At 32.3% G+C, this 17,673-nt stretch overlaps 2 protein-coding genes across 2 annotated transcripts in view; both read left to right on the top strand.

Annotated features, from left to right (window-relative positions):
- LOC139489002 (zinc finger protein ZFP2-like) lies at positions 1 to 1,248 on the top strand (the record flags this gene model as incomplete). The annotated part of the gene is given in 1 exon segment (XM_071275022.1): positions 1 to 1,248. A coding segment is annotated over 1 exon segment (179 nt), but the record flags the coding sequence as incomplete, so codon positions are not given.
- A 9,438-nt stretch (positions 1,249 to 10,686) lies between these two features.
- LOC139489003 (calcium uniporter protein, mitochondrial-like) overlaps positions 10,687 to 17,673 on the top strand; it is a 52,031-nt gene continuing 45,044 nt past the window's right edge. Inside the window, exon 1 of the mRNA XM_071275023.1 lies at positions 10,687 to 10,834. Within this exon, the coding sequence (XP_071131124.1) occupies positions 10,724 to 10,834 (111 nt within the window). The 5' untranslated portion in view covers positions 10,687 to 10,723. The remainder of the gene's footprint in view (positions 10,835 to 17,673) is intronic.

Raw genomic sequence — 17,673 nt, forward strand, 5'->3', positions numbered from 1 at the left:
TTAAGTGTGGAGAATGTGGTAAAGATTTCGGTAGAGTTGAAGCATTACAGGTACACATGAGCAAACATGCCATCACCACACCTTACAAATGTGATATGTGTGGTAAATGTTTCTGTGAACCTGAAATTTTACAAAAACATATGAAAATACATACAGAGGAAAGACCATACAAAATGTGATGTTTGTAGTCAAAGATTTCGGGCCGAGAATATTTTGGAAAAACACAAGAAAATACATGATGAAAAGCCTTATAAATGTAAATGTGAAATGTGTGGCAAAGAGGTGCAGCGTGGTTACTTAGAAGTACACTTGAGAACACATACAGGTGAAAACCATTTGAGTGTAATCTCTGCGGTAAAAAGTTTAAAAGGAAGTCCCTTGTGCAATGGCATATGAAATATGGACATACAGACAATAAACCATATTCATGTGATGTTTGCGGCAGGGGTTTTTGTCAGAGTAAGTGACATGAGAAAGCACATGATAGTCCATACTGGCGAAAAAGCTTATAAATGTATGGTGTGCGGGAAAAGATTCGGTCAGAATAGTGCTTTAAAAATGCACATGAGAATACACAATAGTGAAAGAGCGTTTAAATGTAGTTTGTGTGGTAAAAGTTTCAAACATAATAGTACTTTGAAAGGACATTTAAGAACACACACTAAGGATTTACTACCTTAATTTTGGGAGTTGTTTTGATTATTATTTTTAGATAATAAAAAAAAAGGATTTAGCCGAATATTATTAAAATAGTTTTATATATATATCTTTTGATAACTTTTTATGAAAGTGTGTTTTTTTTTGGTAAATGAAATATTATATAAAGATAAGTCTTTATTATCATAAACCATTTTGCTAGCCAAGGGTTAATTAAGATACAGTCCCTGCCTCCTGCCTCTCCAATGTAGAGGTGAGGGACTGGATCATAACACTTGGCTATATAAGATGCATATTAGGAAACATATTTGTAATAATAATTTTGTCAAATCATTAAAAAAAAAAATTAATACATATATTAAAAAAGCAAAATAACTATATCAGTGAGTCTGCAGCTCTAAAGACTGATTTAACTTATAATTGAACTTTTATATTTCAACTTTGTTAAATTTTGAGAGAGTAGAAAGATCATGTATTTTTTCAGTACCCGATAAGTTTGGAATCATAAAATTATATTTATAAGTGTTACTGTGTATCCATAGAAACTTGATCATAACAAATATTTACATATATAAATTGTAGTTATTTTGAGTTCATTGTTTATGGTTTTACAGATTTGCCAATATAAAAAGATGTGGTATGGTTGCCAATGAGACAACTTACTGCAATAGACAAAATGACATAGAAATTAAAAACTATAGGTCAATGTACAGCCTTTAACAATGAGCAAAGCCCTTACAGCATAGTCAGCTATTTAAGTTCCTGAAATGACAAATGTAAAACACTTCAAATGTGGAAACTAATGACCTAATTTATGTAGAAAATATTCAACAAAAGTTCATCAATAAATTAATACAGTGTATAATCAAACATAGAATCTAAAATTTAAAGTATTGCTACATCATTTGTACATTAAAGAAGATGAGTTATCTCCCATGTTTGTGATGAATTGTCCTTTTTGGTAGGTACATGTATTTACAGTGGAAATCATCTATTTTGTAGTTTTATGACAAATTTTTGTTTAAATTCCATGTTTTGGGACACTATTATATGTACTGTAGTACTATCAGTTGACAATTTCTGGAAAACTTTCAACACATGTATACCATTTATGAGTTGTGCTCCTTTAAAATTTACTTGCATTTACAAGAGCACACAGATGATGACAAAAGAAACAGAAAATTCACAATGAAAAAGCTAAAATCAACTTTTGCTATTAATTTAAATCTCAACCAACGATCAGTGGCGGATTCGGAAATTTTCATAAGTGGGGGCCCACTGACTGCCTTAGAGGGAGCCACCTCCGGTTATGCTTCAGTGATTCCCTATATTATCAACCAAATTTTTGCCCCTTCTAAATCCGCCTCTGACTATAATTGCCATTTTCTAAAATGAGTCAGAAATGAAGCCGACTCCAGTTTAATGGGATACATTGGCTAAACAAAGTTACAAAACTTGGAATAAGTAAGATGATCATCTATTTATAGGTGAATATTAAGTTGAAGGATTATACAAGCTTCATTTCGTTCTCTTTAGGAAACTTTTATATAAAGTCTGTCTCATAAGGGTAGAGGAACATGACTGCAAGAGGAGGGCACAATAGTTCCTATTGAAAGCAGATTTTCTGTTTGAAAAGCATGTACTCTAGTAGTCACAAAAGAATTGGCGAAAAAATATTTTTGCATTTTCATAACTTCAGTTTCTGAGAACATTTTGCTGAATCTTAAGTCTGTTTTTTGTAGCCTGCGACTTTTAACACAGAAAGATCGATATAGGTCACATAGGCGTAGTGATCCGGCGGTTGCGGCAGCATTAGCTTATGTCTTAAAAGCTTTGTATTTTAGAAGATGGAAGACCTGGATGATTCATACTTTATAATTTGTATATAGATGTTTTATGTTACAAAATTTCCATCTGTCACAGGTCCATTGTCCTTGACCTCATTTTCATGGTTCATTGACTACTTGAAGAAAAAGATTTTTTGTAACGTAAATTTCTCTCTTATGAGTAATAGGAAAACTATATTTGGTAAGTGTGTATACCTTGCAAAGTCCATATGCTAATCAGACTGTTTCACTTGACTTCGACCTCATTTCATGGATCAGTGAACAAGGTTAAGTTTTGGTGGTCAATCTTAAAAAAATATTTATAGATTTTTAATTTTGGGCCCTGTTGGTCCAAAAGTAAACTTTGTTTTATTTCAACAAGGAGGTCAGTATAACCTCCTGGATTTCAACAACAATAATTTTATACACTTGGTTCAGTTTGATATGCTAAATCGAATCTAACTGAATTTAGAGAATGGATTTTGGAACATTTTTCAACAATTTGGTCCACATTCACGTCCAAAAGATAGAAAAATAAAGGGTTTTTTTAATCATAAAAATTTAAATTATTAGAGATCTTTGATATGCTGCATTTTACTATATATTCAAAGTTTTAATATAACATAAAAGCTGGTAAAAGACGAATTTCCAAGTTTTTCACCATTCGTTCTGTGTCAGAAACCTAGCTATTTTGTTTCAAATATTGAAGCACAATCCAAATTCAAAACTTTATCAAGCTCGAATGTAGTGTCCAAATATGACGGTGCAGGGTTTGATCCCTGCGGTCACATCAAGCTGTGCCCTACGGAGCATTTTATCTTTATAGGAATCACGAGCACACAACATAATAATATCTTCCGTAGTAATAGCCGGTACTTTCTATAGAGTGTGAAGATCTTATATGATATTAATTAATACTTCCAACAGACAGATATTAATATATTGTATGCATAAAAATTGTGATATTTCTTTAAAAAACGCTGGAAAAAAAATGAAATACACATAATATATATAAAATCTGCGATTTCAAAAAGACACACTGCAGAGATAAACTGAAAAAAAAACACTGAAAATTGAAAGACTGATAAGAATGGTGTTTATACTTACTTACTTGCTTAATAGTCCTTGCTATGCCTTATGGCATACAGGAAAATTATTTGAGAAAAGTTTCTGTGTAATATACAATAAATCTTAATGGTTCTAAAAAATCTACACTTTGGGTGCGTGCAAGCATCATTGGTCGATACAGTAAAAATATTATTGTAAAAAATCGAGTTAACGCTCTTTTAATGTTAATACACCATCAACTTGCCACTATACATCATGTACTGCACGTGTACCAAGCCTTAGATAAAGCCGGCGAGGAAGGATATTTTCATGATGCAGCCGTGTTGGTCGAGTGGTCCAGGGCGGTGGCCGAGTGTTGTTCCAATGTCACGGAAGCAAAGGTTCCAGTCCCGCTGAGAGAAGAACAAAGCAAATTTGAAGATCTTAGTACATTTATGATCTAAATTTGAGACGAATTATAGAATATATCATGCTGTTAGCCTCAGAGGCGGATTTAAGGGGTTGTGGTTGATTACATATAGTATTATCAGGATTATGGCTTCTAGGTGTCCCCCTTTAAACTAGTAAAAATATGATGAATTTGAATTTGGGACACTGTGGCAAATATTACATGAATATCAGGACGCGAACATGTTGATTTACCGACATAAATATGAGCCTGGATGATTTTAACTAGGCCATGCATATCTTAGCCGAATTTTTAACGTGAAAATTCGCAAGATACTAGTCCCCCGAAAGACATTCCACCGCACTTGGACACACTGATGATTTGCTGACTCCAACCTATATTGCTCCTAAAGGCCGCCTGTTGAGCTGATCGAGAAGAAGCAAATGTTATTTTTCAAGTCTGGCTTCACCCCTGGCCATGGTTAATGGAATCGAGCAAGTTATTTTCGATATATTATTGTATTTCTAATTTCATACAACAAGGAAAATAATGGAAAAAGTATTGGCCAATCGAAAACAAAAATATTGTATTGGAATAAACATGATAATGTCCATGCAACATTGAACTATCGCTATAACAAAATGCATGAATATTTTTTTATATAGAGTCTATGTACATTTAAATGGAACGACATGATAAAAACAACAATACGACATTGAACAGCCTAAGTATCATCAATATATGATAATATAGTCAGGCTTCAAATTACATTGGCAAAATCTAGGTATAGGGGGCGGGTTGATATCTTAAAAAAAAAACCATCACACCCGCCATACTTTTGCGCCTGTCCCAAGTCAGGAGCTTAGTCGTTGTTAGTCTTGTATGATTTTTAATTTATACATTTCAGAGTTAAGTATACGTATGGCGTCCATTATTACTGAACTAGTATACACATTTTTGTTAAGGGGCCATGGCCAGCTGAAGCACGCCCACTCCGGGTGCGGGGTTACCACGCTGTATTGAAGATCCATTGGTGACCTTCGGTTATTTGTCTCTTTGACACATTCCCCATTTCCATTCTTTATTTTATTAAAAAAAACTTTATTTTTTTATTTTAGTGCAGTTACTTTAAGACTCAATATACATTCTAAAATTGACTGACAGAGCCATTTTGATGTTGTTGTTTTTTGTGGGAGGGGGTTCTGATTTAATTCAATGCCATACCCGAACAGATATTTCAAATAACAGTAATATACAATGTATCTATATCATAGTGCTTTTTGTCGAGCCTGCAACTTTTGTTGCAGAAAGCTCGACATATGGATAGTGATCCGGCGGCGGCGGCGGCGTTAGCTTACTTCTTAGAAGCTTTATATTTTAGAAGGTGGAAGACCTGGATGCTTCATACTTTGTATATAGATGCCTCATGTTACGAACTTTCCGTCAGTCACATGTCAAATGCCCTTGACCTCATTTTCATGGTTCAGTGACGTCTTGAAGATAAAGATTTTTTGTAATGTTAAATTCTCTCTTATTATAAGTAATAGGATAACTATATTTGGTGTGTGTGTACGTTGCAAGGTCCTCATGCCCGTCAGACAGTTTTCACTTAACATCGACCAGTGAACCGGCAAGGTTAAGTTTTGGTGGTAAAGTCCATATCTCAAATACTATAAGCAATAGGTCTTGTATATTGATGTATGGAAGGACCGTAAGGTGTACATGCCCAACTGGCAGGTGTCATCTGACCTTGACCTCATTTTCATGGTTCAGTGGTTATAGTTAAGTTTTTGTGTTTTGGTCTGGGTTTTTTTCATACTATATGCCATAGGTCTACTATAATTTATGTATGGAATGATTGTAAGGTGTACATGTCTAGCTGACAGGTGTCATCTGACCTTGATCTCATTTTCATGGTTCATTGGTCAAAGTTAAATTTTTGAGTTTTGGTCCATTTTTTTTAATACTATATAATATTCAATAGATCAACCATATTTGGTGTATGGAAATATTTTATGATCTATATGTAAGTCGCGCAGGTTTATTTGACCTTGACCTCATTTTCACGGTTCATTGCTAAGTGTTAAGTATTTGTGTTTTGGTCTGTTTTTCTTAATCTATAAGTAATAGGTCAACTATATTTGTTGTATGGAATAATTGTTAGCTGTACCTGTCTGCCTGGCATGGTTCATCTGACCTTGACCTCATTTTCATGGTTCATTGATCAATGTTTAGTTTTCTTGGTTAATGTTGAGTTTATGTGACAGTTGTAATAAAGCTTTATATTTAGGACTATCAACATAATATCACTGTGATTAGTAAAGAAGGCGAGACATTTCAGCGTGTGCACTCTTGTTGAGTAAATATGTTATTTTGCATATATTTAAATGCCATCCGTTTAAAGACCCAAAGCAATATGGATGGATAACACAATTCCATTGTAAAAATATTGATTTCTAACAAATATGTGTTAAACATGGTATTGTTGTTATTTGATATACATTTATTTATTATACACTGTGATATATTCGAATTTAATTGACTAAAATGGGGCTCTATCTGTCCTTCTACCATACTTCGTACATATTGCACCGTTTTTATTCTGTTATTTTAAAATATATATATAATGTTGTTGTTTTTTTTTTTTGTTCTAAGCATTTTCCTTACGTTGATACATGAATATTTCGAGACGGAGAGCTATAGTTTATTTTTCTTTGTACCTGATTCATGCCACTGATAGAGCTAAACACGAGCGGGTTCATGCTGATGTATCCAGAGTTCCCAAACCATGAAGTCGGAAAGATAACACAAGACCACCGAAAGCTGAATTTTTTAGTACCGTCTAGGTGGTCTAGAGAGCTGGACACAGTGCAGGCGGTGATGTCATAATATCCCAATAGCACGTGACAAGTTCGAATAACGGCGATGGACGAATAAGAATAAAACTTAAACACGCTGATTGATACATTAAAAGTTCTATTAGATTTTAAATAGATGTACGCAATATTTCGCTAACTAGCTTCATCAGGCGTTCAGGGGCGTAACTATAAAGAAACGATGTGCAAGCAAGTACCGCCGAGCGGAGCGTGGCGAAAATTTTTTTGGACCCTTTTATGCAGAAAAATGTGGGGTTTTTTTTTCGGTTTTCAGTCATAGGACGGTTAAAAGAGGAGCTCATATGTAGATAGGAATTATAAAAAATTTATGAATGTAAAACTATTAATAAATCTTCTGAATAGAGTAATACATAAACAACACATATTTCGATACAGAATTTACTCAAAATTGTCCAAAATCTGCTCTTCGGGTCTAGGCAGAAACAAACTTCTCAGGTTAGGGGGAGGGTTGGGATCCCGCTAACTTGTTTAACCCCGCCACATTATTTATGTATGTGCCTGTCCCAAGTCAGGAGCCTGTAATTCAGTGGTTGTCGTTTGTTTATGTGTTACATATTTGTTTTTCGTTCATTTTTTTATATAAATAAGGCCGTTAGTTTTCTCGTTTGAATTGTTTTACATTGTCTTTATATCGGGGCCTTTCATAGCTGACTATGCGGTATGGGCTTTGCTCATTGTTGAAGGCCGTACGGTGACCTATAGTTGTTAATGTCTGTGTTATTTTGGTCTCTTGTGGACAGTTGTCTCATTGGCAATCATACCACATCTTCTTTTATATATTCTCTATTACTTTGTCAATATTCACACTGAAATCCCGATGAATATGCAGTAATGCTAGTAACTGTCGTTGTTTATTGTTGATCGTACATTTGTTTTCAACATACGTAGTACACTGATAGATCCCCATGGTAGCACTCGCGAGATGTTATAAACCATCGTACGTGTTCGGCATCGAGCGACCTCCCAATTGAATTCGTTAAAATTACATGCCAGGTCAGTTTCGTATGTCTCAGACAATGTTGAGATTTGTTCGTTTGTTATATTTCTTACCTATTGCCTACAACAATAAGAAGCAGATACAGCGCAAAGAAGCAATTTTCTGATAATACTAGTCGCGACTCCACTCTCCAGTTCCGTTATCATATGGTCTATGAACGCAAAAATTAATGAGACTTTCCAATACTGTTTTGGCGTGTTTGCAGGGTGATTGGCTCCAGTAGTCTGTTAAAATTGACCACATCGCCTCGGTATATTTTCAACGATATCGAAGGGTTCTGATAATTCTAATGCCGATTGGTACATCTCATTCCAAACTGATGAACCGTACACTGTAAAATGTGCTCCAAAACTACATGTCTATTACAAATTCAAATCTTGTAAAAGATACAATTTACTGTCCGATTTTGTCATAATCTCCAAAAAAACTTTTATTTTGTAATCAAATGCCGTTAGTTAATGATATTTCATCAATTAAAAAAGTGACAACAAAGGTGTTTCCTTTAACATTCAATTTATAAATTTTTATTTTGCCATTTTTATTTTTTTTGCATGTCGAATCGATGTGCACGCAACTGCGTGTTAGCATATAGGGAGCTACGCGCCTGGGCGTTTGCGTCTATCAAGGTGAAAACGGATGCATGACAAAAATAGGTTTGTATCTTAAACTACACACAGTTGATATACAAGTTTTACATATATATTGATGGTTTTTTTTGTTTTTTTTTAAATTGTATGAATTTCAAGACTATTGTTTTTGGTTTGTTTTTAAATCTGTTCTTTTTTCTTAAGACGCCATGCGGTGTTTGTGGGCAATACATTAAATATTTGTCAGACAGGCCGGTCAGGATGAAAGCTGACAACAAACGGAATGTTGTTTGTCTGTGCCGTCTTTTCTTTGTTTGCAAGGTGGTTTGTTTGGTCGCATTTCCGAAAGCATCTGAAATGTCTTTTTTCTTACAACCTCTAGATATACAATATAAGTTGCTGCCTGAGTTGTCCAAAGCAGCGGTTTAATTTTGATTCCGATGAGCAAATCCGCTTCACACTCATGGTTCAGCGACTGCTGGAAAACAAATTTAATTTTTTTCCTATGTAAATTTTCCAATTATTAGGAGTATACTATAAGATAAGATAAGATAAGAATTTTATTAATCTAATCAAGAACCCAGAAAGGGCATCATTTTACAACACAATATGATTGGAAAAAGCAAAACAGAAAACTAATACCATACTATAACGTTATCGACAGGATCAGAGCCAATCTAATTAAAATATTGATCTCTGATTACGTTATACTGCATAAGCCAATAAAATATTGATCTCTGATTACGTTATACTGCATATGAGCTCATATGCAGTATAACGTAATATAAGATCTAATCTATGCATTATAAAAAATATGCAGTATAACGTAATCAGAGATCAATATTTTAATTAGATTGGATCAGAGCCTAACACAACATGTGTTTTGTATAACTATTATATTAAATCTTATAACAATAAAATATTATATTATTTCATATATTTTGTTTACATCTGGCCTTTAATAATGTAATTTCCTAGGCACATGAGAGTTGGTAAATGCTCATTTGGGAACAGCCAGAAATATTTCTTATCATTAGGTAGTTCTTTAAAATTAGTACAAAAAAAGTGATAACTTTATCAAATAATAATTTCCTCTGTTCATTATATAATGGACAATTTACTGTAAAATGGGACTCCTCTTCAATAGAATTTGATCCATGTGATAAGCAGTGATGACATAGACGTTGAGTTCTCTCTATGTATTTTTTACTATATCTATCTTTTTCAATTCTAAGATCATGGGCCCTTATTCTCATTTTACATATAGCTTTATATATAACTTTATTTGGTACAAGGTTTCCGTGTAAGATCTTTACGTCCGTCAAACAAGGTTCATATGACCTTTATTTTTTGTTTTTAGTTCAATTTCTTATATACTATGAGTAATCGGGCACCTGTATTTGTTATATAAAGAATTACTGAATGTCTGCTGCATGTAAGGTGTTCATGTCTGTCTGGCAGGTTTCATACGACCTTGGTCCAGTTTCATGGTTCGTTGGTCAATGTTTAGTTCTTGTAGTATGTTCTGTTTCTCTCATGCAAGTTCTGCTAAGAAATAGGAACACAATATTTGGTGTATGGAATAATTGTAAGATGTAAATGCCTGTCAGGTATGATTCATTTAATTTTAGGGTTCATTAATATAAAAAAATGATGTCAGTGACTAGTATGTAATACTTGTGATTATATATAATTAAATTGAGAATGGAAATGGGGAATGTGTCAAAGAGACAACAACCCGACCATAGAGCAGACAACAGCAGAAGGTCATCAACATGTCTTCAATGCAGCGAGAAATTCCCGCACCCGGAGGCGTCCTTCAGCTGGCCCCTAAACAAATATATATATACTAGTTCAGTGATAATGAACGCCATACTAAACTCCAAATTGTACACAAGAAACTAAAAAATAAAATAATACAAGATTAACAAAGGCCTTTATTTACAGGCTTTCAATATAAATTAAATGAAGATAAACAAAACAGGCAAGACATATCAGCGTGTGCACTCCTGCGTCTTAAGATAAGATATTATATAAAATATTTTCCAATTAAAGGGCCAATGATGGCGACAATTACAGTAATTTATTACAATGATTTAAATAAATAATTGACACACTAATTTTGATAATTATAGATATGACGTCTCTTATTTGGAATAAAAGAACATTTATTTATAGTATTTGAGAACAATAGTTACCGTTAACCTTGCACAAAAAAAGTCAATCCATCCGCATTTCATGAATTTATTACAACCGTATTTTCGTCATTTCATTTCCGTCATCGACTTCTTGATTACACAGTGATGCAAAACTTTCCTGCGATGGCTACTCGAGGACTGTCTTTGGTTGTCAGGCGAGTTTTTCTGCACCACAAGAAACTAGTAAAATCATCATCATTGCACAGAATTGTACAGGTATATCCTCAATTTTTACATTTTGCCACGCGCATTACAAAGCTCCATGCAGGTGCCATTTTAGCCTTGTTTCTTGATCCGGTCTATTTTCCTCCCAATAACATGACTATGTGGAAGGAAAAGTTATGATAAAAGTTTCTTTTATCTATCGTTGACTCGATCATTGTTGTGTATGCATCAGTAAATGTTGCATTTAAGCACCCTGTTAGTAGTTGTTGAATTGTCATAACTTGCAAAACAGCAATAGGCATAGTTGAAGTTCTTGTCTTGTTCATGTTATTTTTATGAGGTTTAAATCTGTATCTCTTGAAATACCATGTGAATACACATAATTGCAACTGTGTGTCCAACTCCCTAGCAACAATTAGTGTAAGAATCATTCTCTCAACATGAGGGAACATGAAATAATTTATTTTTATTTCAAAAGAATAATGTTGTTTTTTATTTAAAACAGAACTACTACACCTAAAAATACCACAATTGTACACCATTACTTGAAGTCACTAAAGTTTCTGTAAAATTTTGACATCATATAAATAGAAAATATCAGACGCCACAACCATGACAACGGAAAAGTGATTGTTGTATGACATCAAAAGTTCAAGCGGGACAGATTTCCAAAATAGCGTTAAGGTGTGTTATATGCAATATATATGTTACGTACACCTTATGATATCCCTATTTGTCCGCCATTACTGGACATCTCATCCTGTAAAATTTGAAGCTGGATTGTTATCTTGTTTTCTTGTATTTAAAGTACCTTCATTCAATATTATTTTAGTGAAATGGACCAGGTTACGTGTACAAATTAAACAGGTTGGAAAATTGCTAAAATTTAATCCCAGCTCACATTGTGTACATAAATTGGTTAAAAAAATCCACCAAATTATCTCCCTTTTACATTTTCTGGATATACTGCAAAATATTTTAAGGGACTACATTTACAAATTGAACAGGTTGGCAAATTTTTAAAATTTAATCCCAGCTCACATTGTGTACCTATATATACATGACTTGGTTGAAAAAAACACCAAATTATCTCCCTTTTACATTTTTAAGAAGAAAAGCACATCAAATTTCTTCATTTATATTTGAAAGGGCAGTATGAAATTTTCAAGGCATAAGAAAGAATGATAAAACATAGGATTAGCTGAATTTTTCTAGGTATTTTTTAAACCTGGTAGTTCTCACAGTAAAACTAAAACATGTAAAAGTAAGAAAAAATAATTGCTTTAAAAAAATTTTGCAGTACGTCATAAAGTAATGCATTTCCAAATAATAAAACAGAAATTTCATTGAAAATTGCACAAGTAATTTTGTTTAACTGATTGAGCGCTTGAGGCCAAATTAATCTATAAACATGTAAGTTAAAATTTGCTGAAAAAAGCTGAAACTTGAGAAAATCTCTTTTACATAATTAAAACAACTTAGAAATTTGTATTACAAGTCATGTGTTTAATCTGCTTATTTTAAGAGAAAAAAATGTGTTGCCTAATATTGTGCAGCTTTATCATGAATTTCAAGATATCGTTTTGAAAGGCAATAACTGTGATAATGAAGAATGTACAGTGAACCATGGCAAAATAAAAAAAAAATTTCAACAAAAAACTACAATTTTATTTCAAATATATTGCTATTTCCAAGTATTCATTTCCAATTTCCAAAAACCTTTTTCCTGTCAGATTTGATGTGTATTACAAAATTGAGAAAAGGAAATGGGGAATGTGTCAAAGCGACAACAATCCGACCATAAAGCAGACAACAGCCGAAGGCCACCAATTGGTCTTCAATGTAGCGAGAAACTCCCGCATCCGTATGCATGTTTATATATCATGTTTATAAAGAAAAAAATCTTTATCATGTTAAATGTAATTGCAACTAAGAAAACTTAAAACAGTAGGACATTGAATGTTTGTACATATACAAATGTACAGTAATCTACATGTACCTTGAAACTTCTTTGCAATAATCCATTGACCCAGAATTGTTTCTTAGACTTTCATTTATATATTTTTAATATTTTGAGTATTACATGTACTATTTTACAAGAGAAAACATTGGTGAAGAATTTGACAATTTTCCATATTTGTAATTAGAGATTTGGAACTTCAGTAACTAAAGTTTATCGTGTTTACATGTACCTTAACGGATCTACTTAAAAAATATTTGATTTATGAGGACAAGGTCTCTTTTGAGTATGCTGATTAAAGATTTATTGATGTTTCAGTTTACCACAGGTTTATGTGTACTGTAAGCATGATTTTGAATCCTGCAGCAAAAATTGGAGTGTTTCACTGGGGTGTTAAGGGTTTCTTTACCATCTCTTATTTGAGCTCCAGTACTGGCTCAAGGGTTTTTTAAGATTTCTTCCAAAACGATTTATCAACATATATCAGTTGTTGTTATTTATTCCCTTAATTTAAACTTAATATAAAAATATGGACCATAATTTGCTATTGGGCTCCGTTTCCTATAACTATAGAAAAGTGATAAAATTTGAATTACTGTAAGAAAAGTTGTAACTACATCTAAAGATGCCATTATTTTTATTAACATACAAGTGTATGCTACTCTTCCCTAGAAAAAAAATTGAAATATACGAATTTCAAAGATTCTACAACCGTAATTTTGTGTCGTTTCTCGCGTTACTTTTTGCTTCCGAAGAGCATAACGCTGACTGATTTATAGATAATCGTCACCGGCAAATTCGTAACTTTTGCTTTCAAATAACAAAGAACATCGACCAATAAGAATAGTGAGAAGAAAATGCCGAGAACTATAAGTATTTATGTAGCAGATGTAAGAACAGTGGCGTGATTTTTGTGTCCGATTTCGTAACGCAAATTTTAGATGATGTAATCTGCTTTGTTGTAATAGAATTCTTAAAAACAATATGCAAATATGAACTCTCGCGAGATGTTCAAACAGGTAAATCAGAGATGATTTACATTCTTGTTTTGATCTTCGTAATAATTAAGTAAGAAAATGACGTTATCGTTATGCGTTACATTTCACACGAAACAGAAGTCCAGTTATTTATTAAAATTGTTTTTGTCCTTAAGTTCTAATCATTTCCGGTCATACGTGAAACATGTGACTAACATGTGATCACGCCCTTACAGCCGGACATACGATATACTAGTTCTAAACATTGTTTTTGTTTCCAACGGGATGTTAGCAAACATTATCTGTAGACTTCTTTCGACTTGTTTAAAAAAGGAAAATACAATTTTCAAAGAGATTGCGCCGGGGGTCTATTATTATTCCTATGTGCATAATGTTACATACGATCTTGTGTGAAAATAAATGCCCAATGACTTGACAAAATCGATTTCAAATTTGACCGACGTTTAAACACACTACGTTTCCCAATAACGATGTAAAGGGTCCTTGGAAAATTCAATCGAAATTACGTCTCTTATCATGGTGCCGATGTTCGTTGGATTGATTTTGCTTCAGCAGTAAATATTACTGGATATTTCAGGTGAATAAAGATAATTAAATGAAAAATGCATGTTAATATACCGTTACGCTAGGAATGTACAAAGTTGGTAACTTTGTCACAATTTTTAATTATTTTTTTTTATTCATGTTCTGCAAACACTTTTCAGAAACGCAATAAACTTGTCAAAGGAAAAGTAAACTTTTACCAGGCATGACTTGAAAGGAAGTACTTTACTGATTTTAGCCCACTAAAGTAGGTTAAAATGTGGAAACCATGTAGATGGTGTACAGGTCACAAATATCACATGGTGCCTATAATAAAGATTTTAATTCCAAGTTAAAAGTTTTTTTCTTTACTGGATTTAAAGAATTTTACATTGCCAATGATTTGGAATAAATTTTATATAACTGGAATTTCAAAACCAAATATAAATATATTTTTTTGGCCAAAACATCAAGATACAACGATTATGGTATCCTGTATCAATGAAGAAAATATGGAAAATTCTGAATAAATTGTACTAATTGTTTTCAAAACAAGCACACATTTAGGAGTTTTATAATACTGTTACATTTAAGATGGATTTTAAGAAAAAGTATATATACTGTTCAGATTATTTTAAGCAGATTTTGCAATAAAATAAAACTAAAAAAATGCTTTCGGTTTCTTATGGTTTCCTGTCACGTTTAAAAAAAACTTTAATATAACATTGAAAATAGATTTTAAATATTAACATGAAGCAAGTAACACTAGTAATGGTGTTTATTTATGCCTTTTGAATTATATTGTGCAAAATAAAGAAAATAAAGATTGGTTTCCTGTTTGGTTTCCTGTCACGTAAACGGTGAATCAAAATGTATTAATTTTTTCTCGAAAAACTCAATTGTTCCATTCATACTATTCTAACACCAACACAACCCACAAAATAAAAGTTAAAATTTTAGAACTTATAAAAAAGGATACAAAAAGAAACCAAAGGCCGAATACCAAATTATGGTCCATATGTGACATAATTTATGAAATTTATGAAAACCTTGTTTAACAATCTCATTTTGTTGTTGACGATTTGAAATGATGTACTCCAGGAAATGCTAAAATTATAATAATATGTACATAAAAAATGTACATGTTAATATGTTTGTATACATGTTCATGTACATGTGCATAAAAGCAGGACCTACATGTTATGTAAGTTCAAATTTTTTAGCTACATAAATGTACATGTACAACATCTTACCCTATAATTTGAGGTAAAAAAAACCTGAAGTTGTGCTAAACAACATGAACAAGGCTAGAATAGTATTAACAAGGAGAGATTATTTTTAACTATATAGATCAGTCTATAAATATAACAAGTATACATGTACAATTAAAAAAAATGAGAAAACAATGAATTGAGAGTTGGCAAGACAGTCATACATGTATCACTCATTTTGCAAAATAATTATGTCTGCCTCTCTCAAAATTATTTCATGAAAGACATTATACATTCATGACAAGGTTACTTGTTGTTTGTCATGTAAAAAAATGACAAATTATTGTCAAGCATTGTTTATACAATAATGAATGCAAAAGTAACATGATATATGTTGTTTAAGCTATGTATTTAATTGCTTGTAATTGATTACAATAGTCCATTTAGACCATTAATTGGAATCATTTAAATATTGCTTCTAAATTTGTATTAAATATGATTTGATAATTAATTGAACTGGAAATATTAAATTTGAGTATTAAATTTATTATTGAACATGTTGAACACCATTTGAAATACAAACATGTATGATGTAGGTTCTTACAACTAATTTCCCTCAAGGCTTGATGTCCATAAAATACATGCAAATATAGATATTGCACAAGGGTACTAAATTACTACTAATATAAGATGTTAATATATGAAGATATTGTTTAAATCGTGATTAACACGATTAAATAACAACATCTTTGTTGTGCAAATTTTTAGACTTATATAATTTTGCAAATAATTTTTTGCACCTATTTCATTGTCCATTGCATTACACCTTGTTTCCCTGACACTATCATCTTAGTAGTATCGGACTCATCCCACAGAGGAAATTGTACTTTGAGTCAAAATAAATGGTCCTATCAGATCTGTTGAGCACTATGTGTAAAATGGAGTACACGATTATTTTTTTTTATTATTGCAAATAGCTGCAAATCATAAAGGTCTAAATTTTTTGATAAAATTAGCAAATTTGATGCAAACATGAAATTCAATTGTTGACTTTTCTTCAAAATGGAATAAAATGTCATCAATGTTTCTTATGGCAACATCTTTTTTTACCTAAGAAGAAAAGTAAATGCTTACACCATGTTCACTTCTTCAACATTTAGAGAGAAAAAAAGATTGATATGTCAAGGGAGATAACTGAAACAAAATATTTTCTCTAAGGTAATGTTGATAAATTTATTAATTTTGTTACATACATGTACATGCACATGAAACAAGAATTGAAATATGGTGAAAAGAGGGGGGCAAGACCCCTTTCAGGACGTTGGGATAGGATGTTTTTAAGCTCTGGATTTCTGAATTGATCCTTTTGGGATCCAGTAATTATTTTTTTCGAATTTCAGTATGTCAGGTTTTTAATTTCTTTAAATTCATGACCTCTGAGATTTTGGGATCAGGACCCCTCCAACCCCCGCTGAAAAACTTACTGTCAAATGACTGTATAACATACTTTTTTTTAGTGGTGTATACTTTTTTCAAGTATTTTGCAATGGGTCCCCCCCATATATCTTCACTCAAATAACATATGTATATAAAACCGTTGAATTAATTTCACCAACATGTAAAACTGGTTACTGCACACGCATGTTCACCTTGTTTACCTTACATAACCTCTTGATTGAACTGTTAAACTGTGAAACAACTACAGAAAACTAATTAAAAATATAAGGACAAAAAGGTAATGAATAATGCCACAAGCCAAAATGCTTTATTGTGTAACTAACGACTTAATCGACCTAATCACGTAATAACATCAATCTAACAGACCACTGATCTGTTAATTAAATAATCTTTTTTTATTTTGTTTCATATTGTTTAACAATAAAGACCTACTTAATAAACATTTAAATATTTTTATAAGTCTGTTTTTTTAGGCTTTGGTAAATTTCGGAAATACTCTTGATACTAAATACACTTAAATTCAGAATCTTTATATAAAACAAGAACTTAAAAAAAATATTATATTTCTTCTTATGCCGGCTGTAGCACAGGGGGTTTAAGTTTTGGTCTTATCCTTCTGTTAAGGAGTAGGTCCGGTAAGGGCCGGTTTGGCCTCAAATTTCAAGTTTATCTGACGAATGATTGTGGACACTTTTTAAACACTTAAATGTCAATTTAATTGATTCGATTATTTTTTGTGAA

The sequence above is a fragment of the Mytilus edulis genome, chromosome 9 (assembly GCF_963676685.1).
Source record: "Mytilus edulis chromosome 9, xbMytEdul2.2, whole genome shotgun sequence".
Taxonomy (NCBI): Eukaryota; Metazoa; Mollusca; class Bivalvia; order Mytilida; family Mytilidae; genus Mytilus; species Mytilus edulis.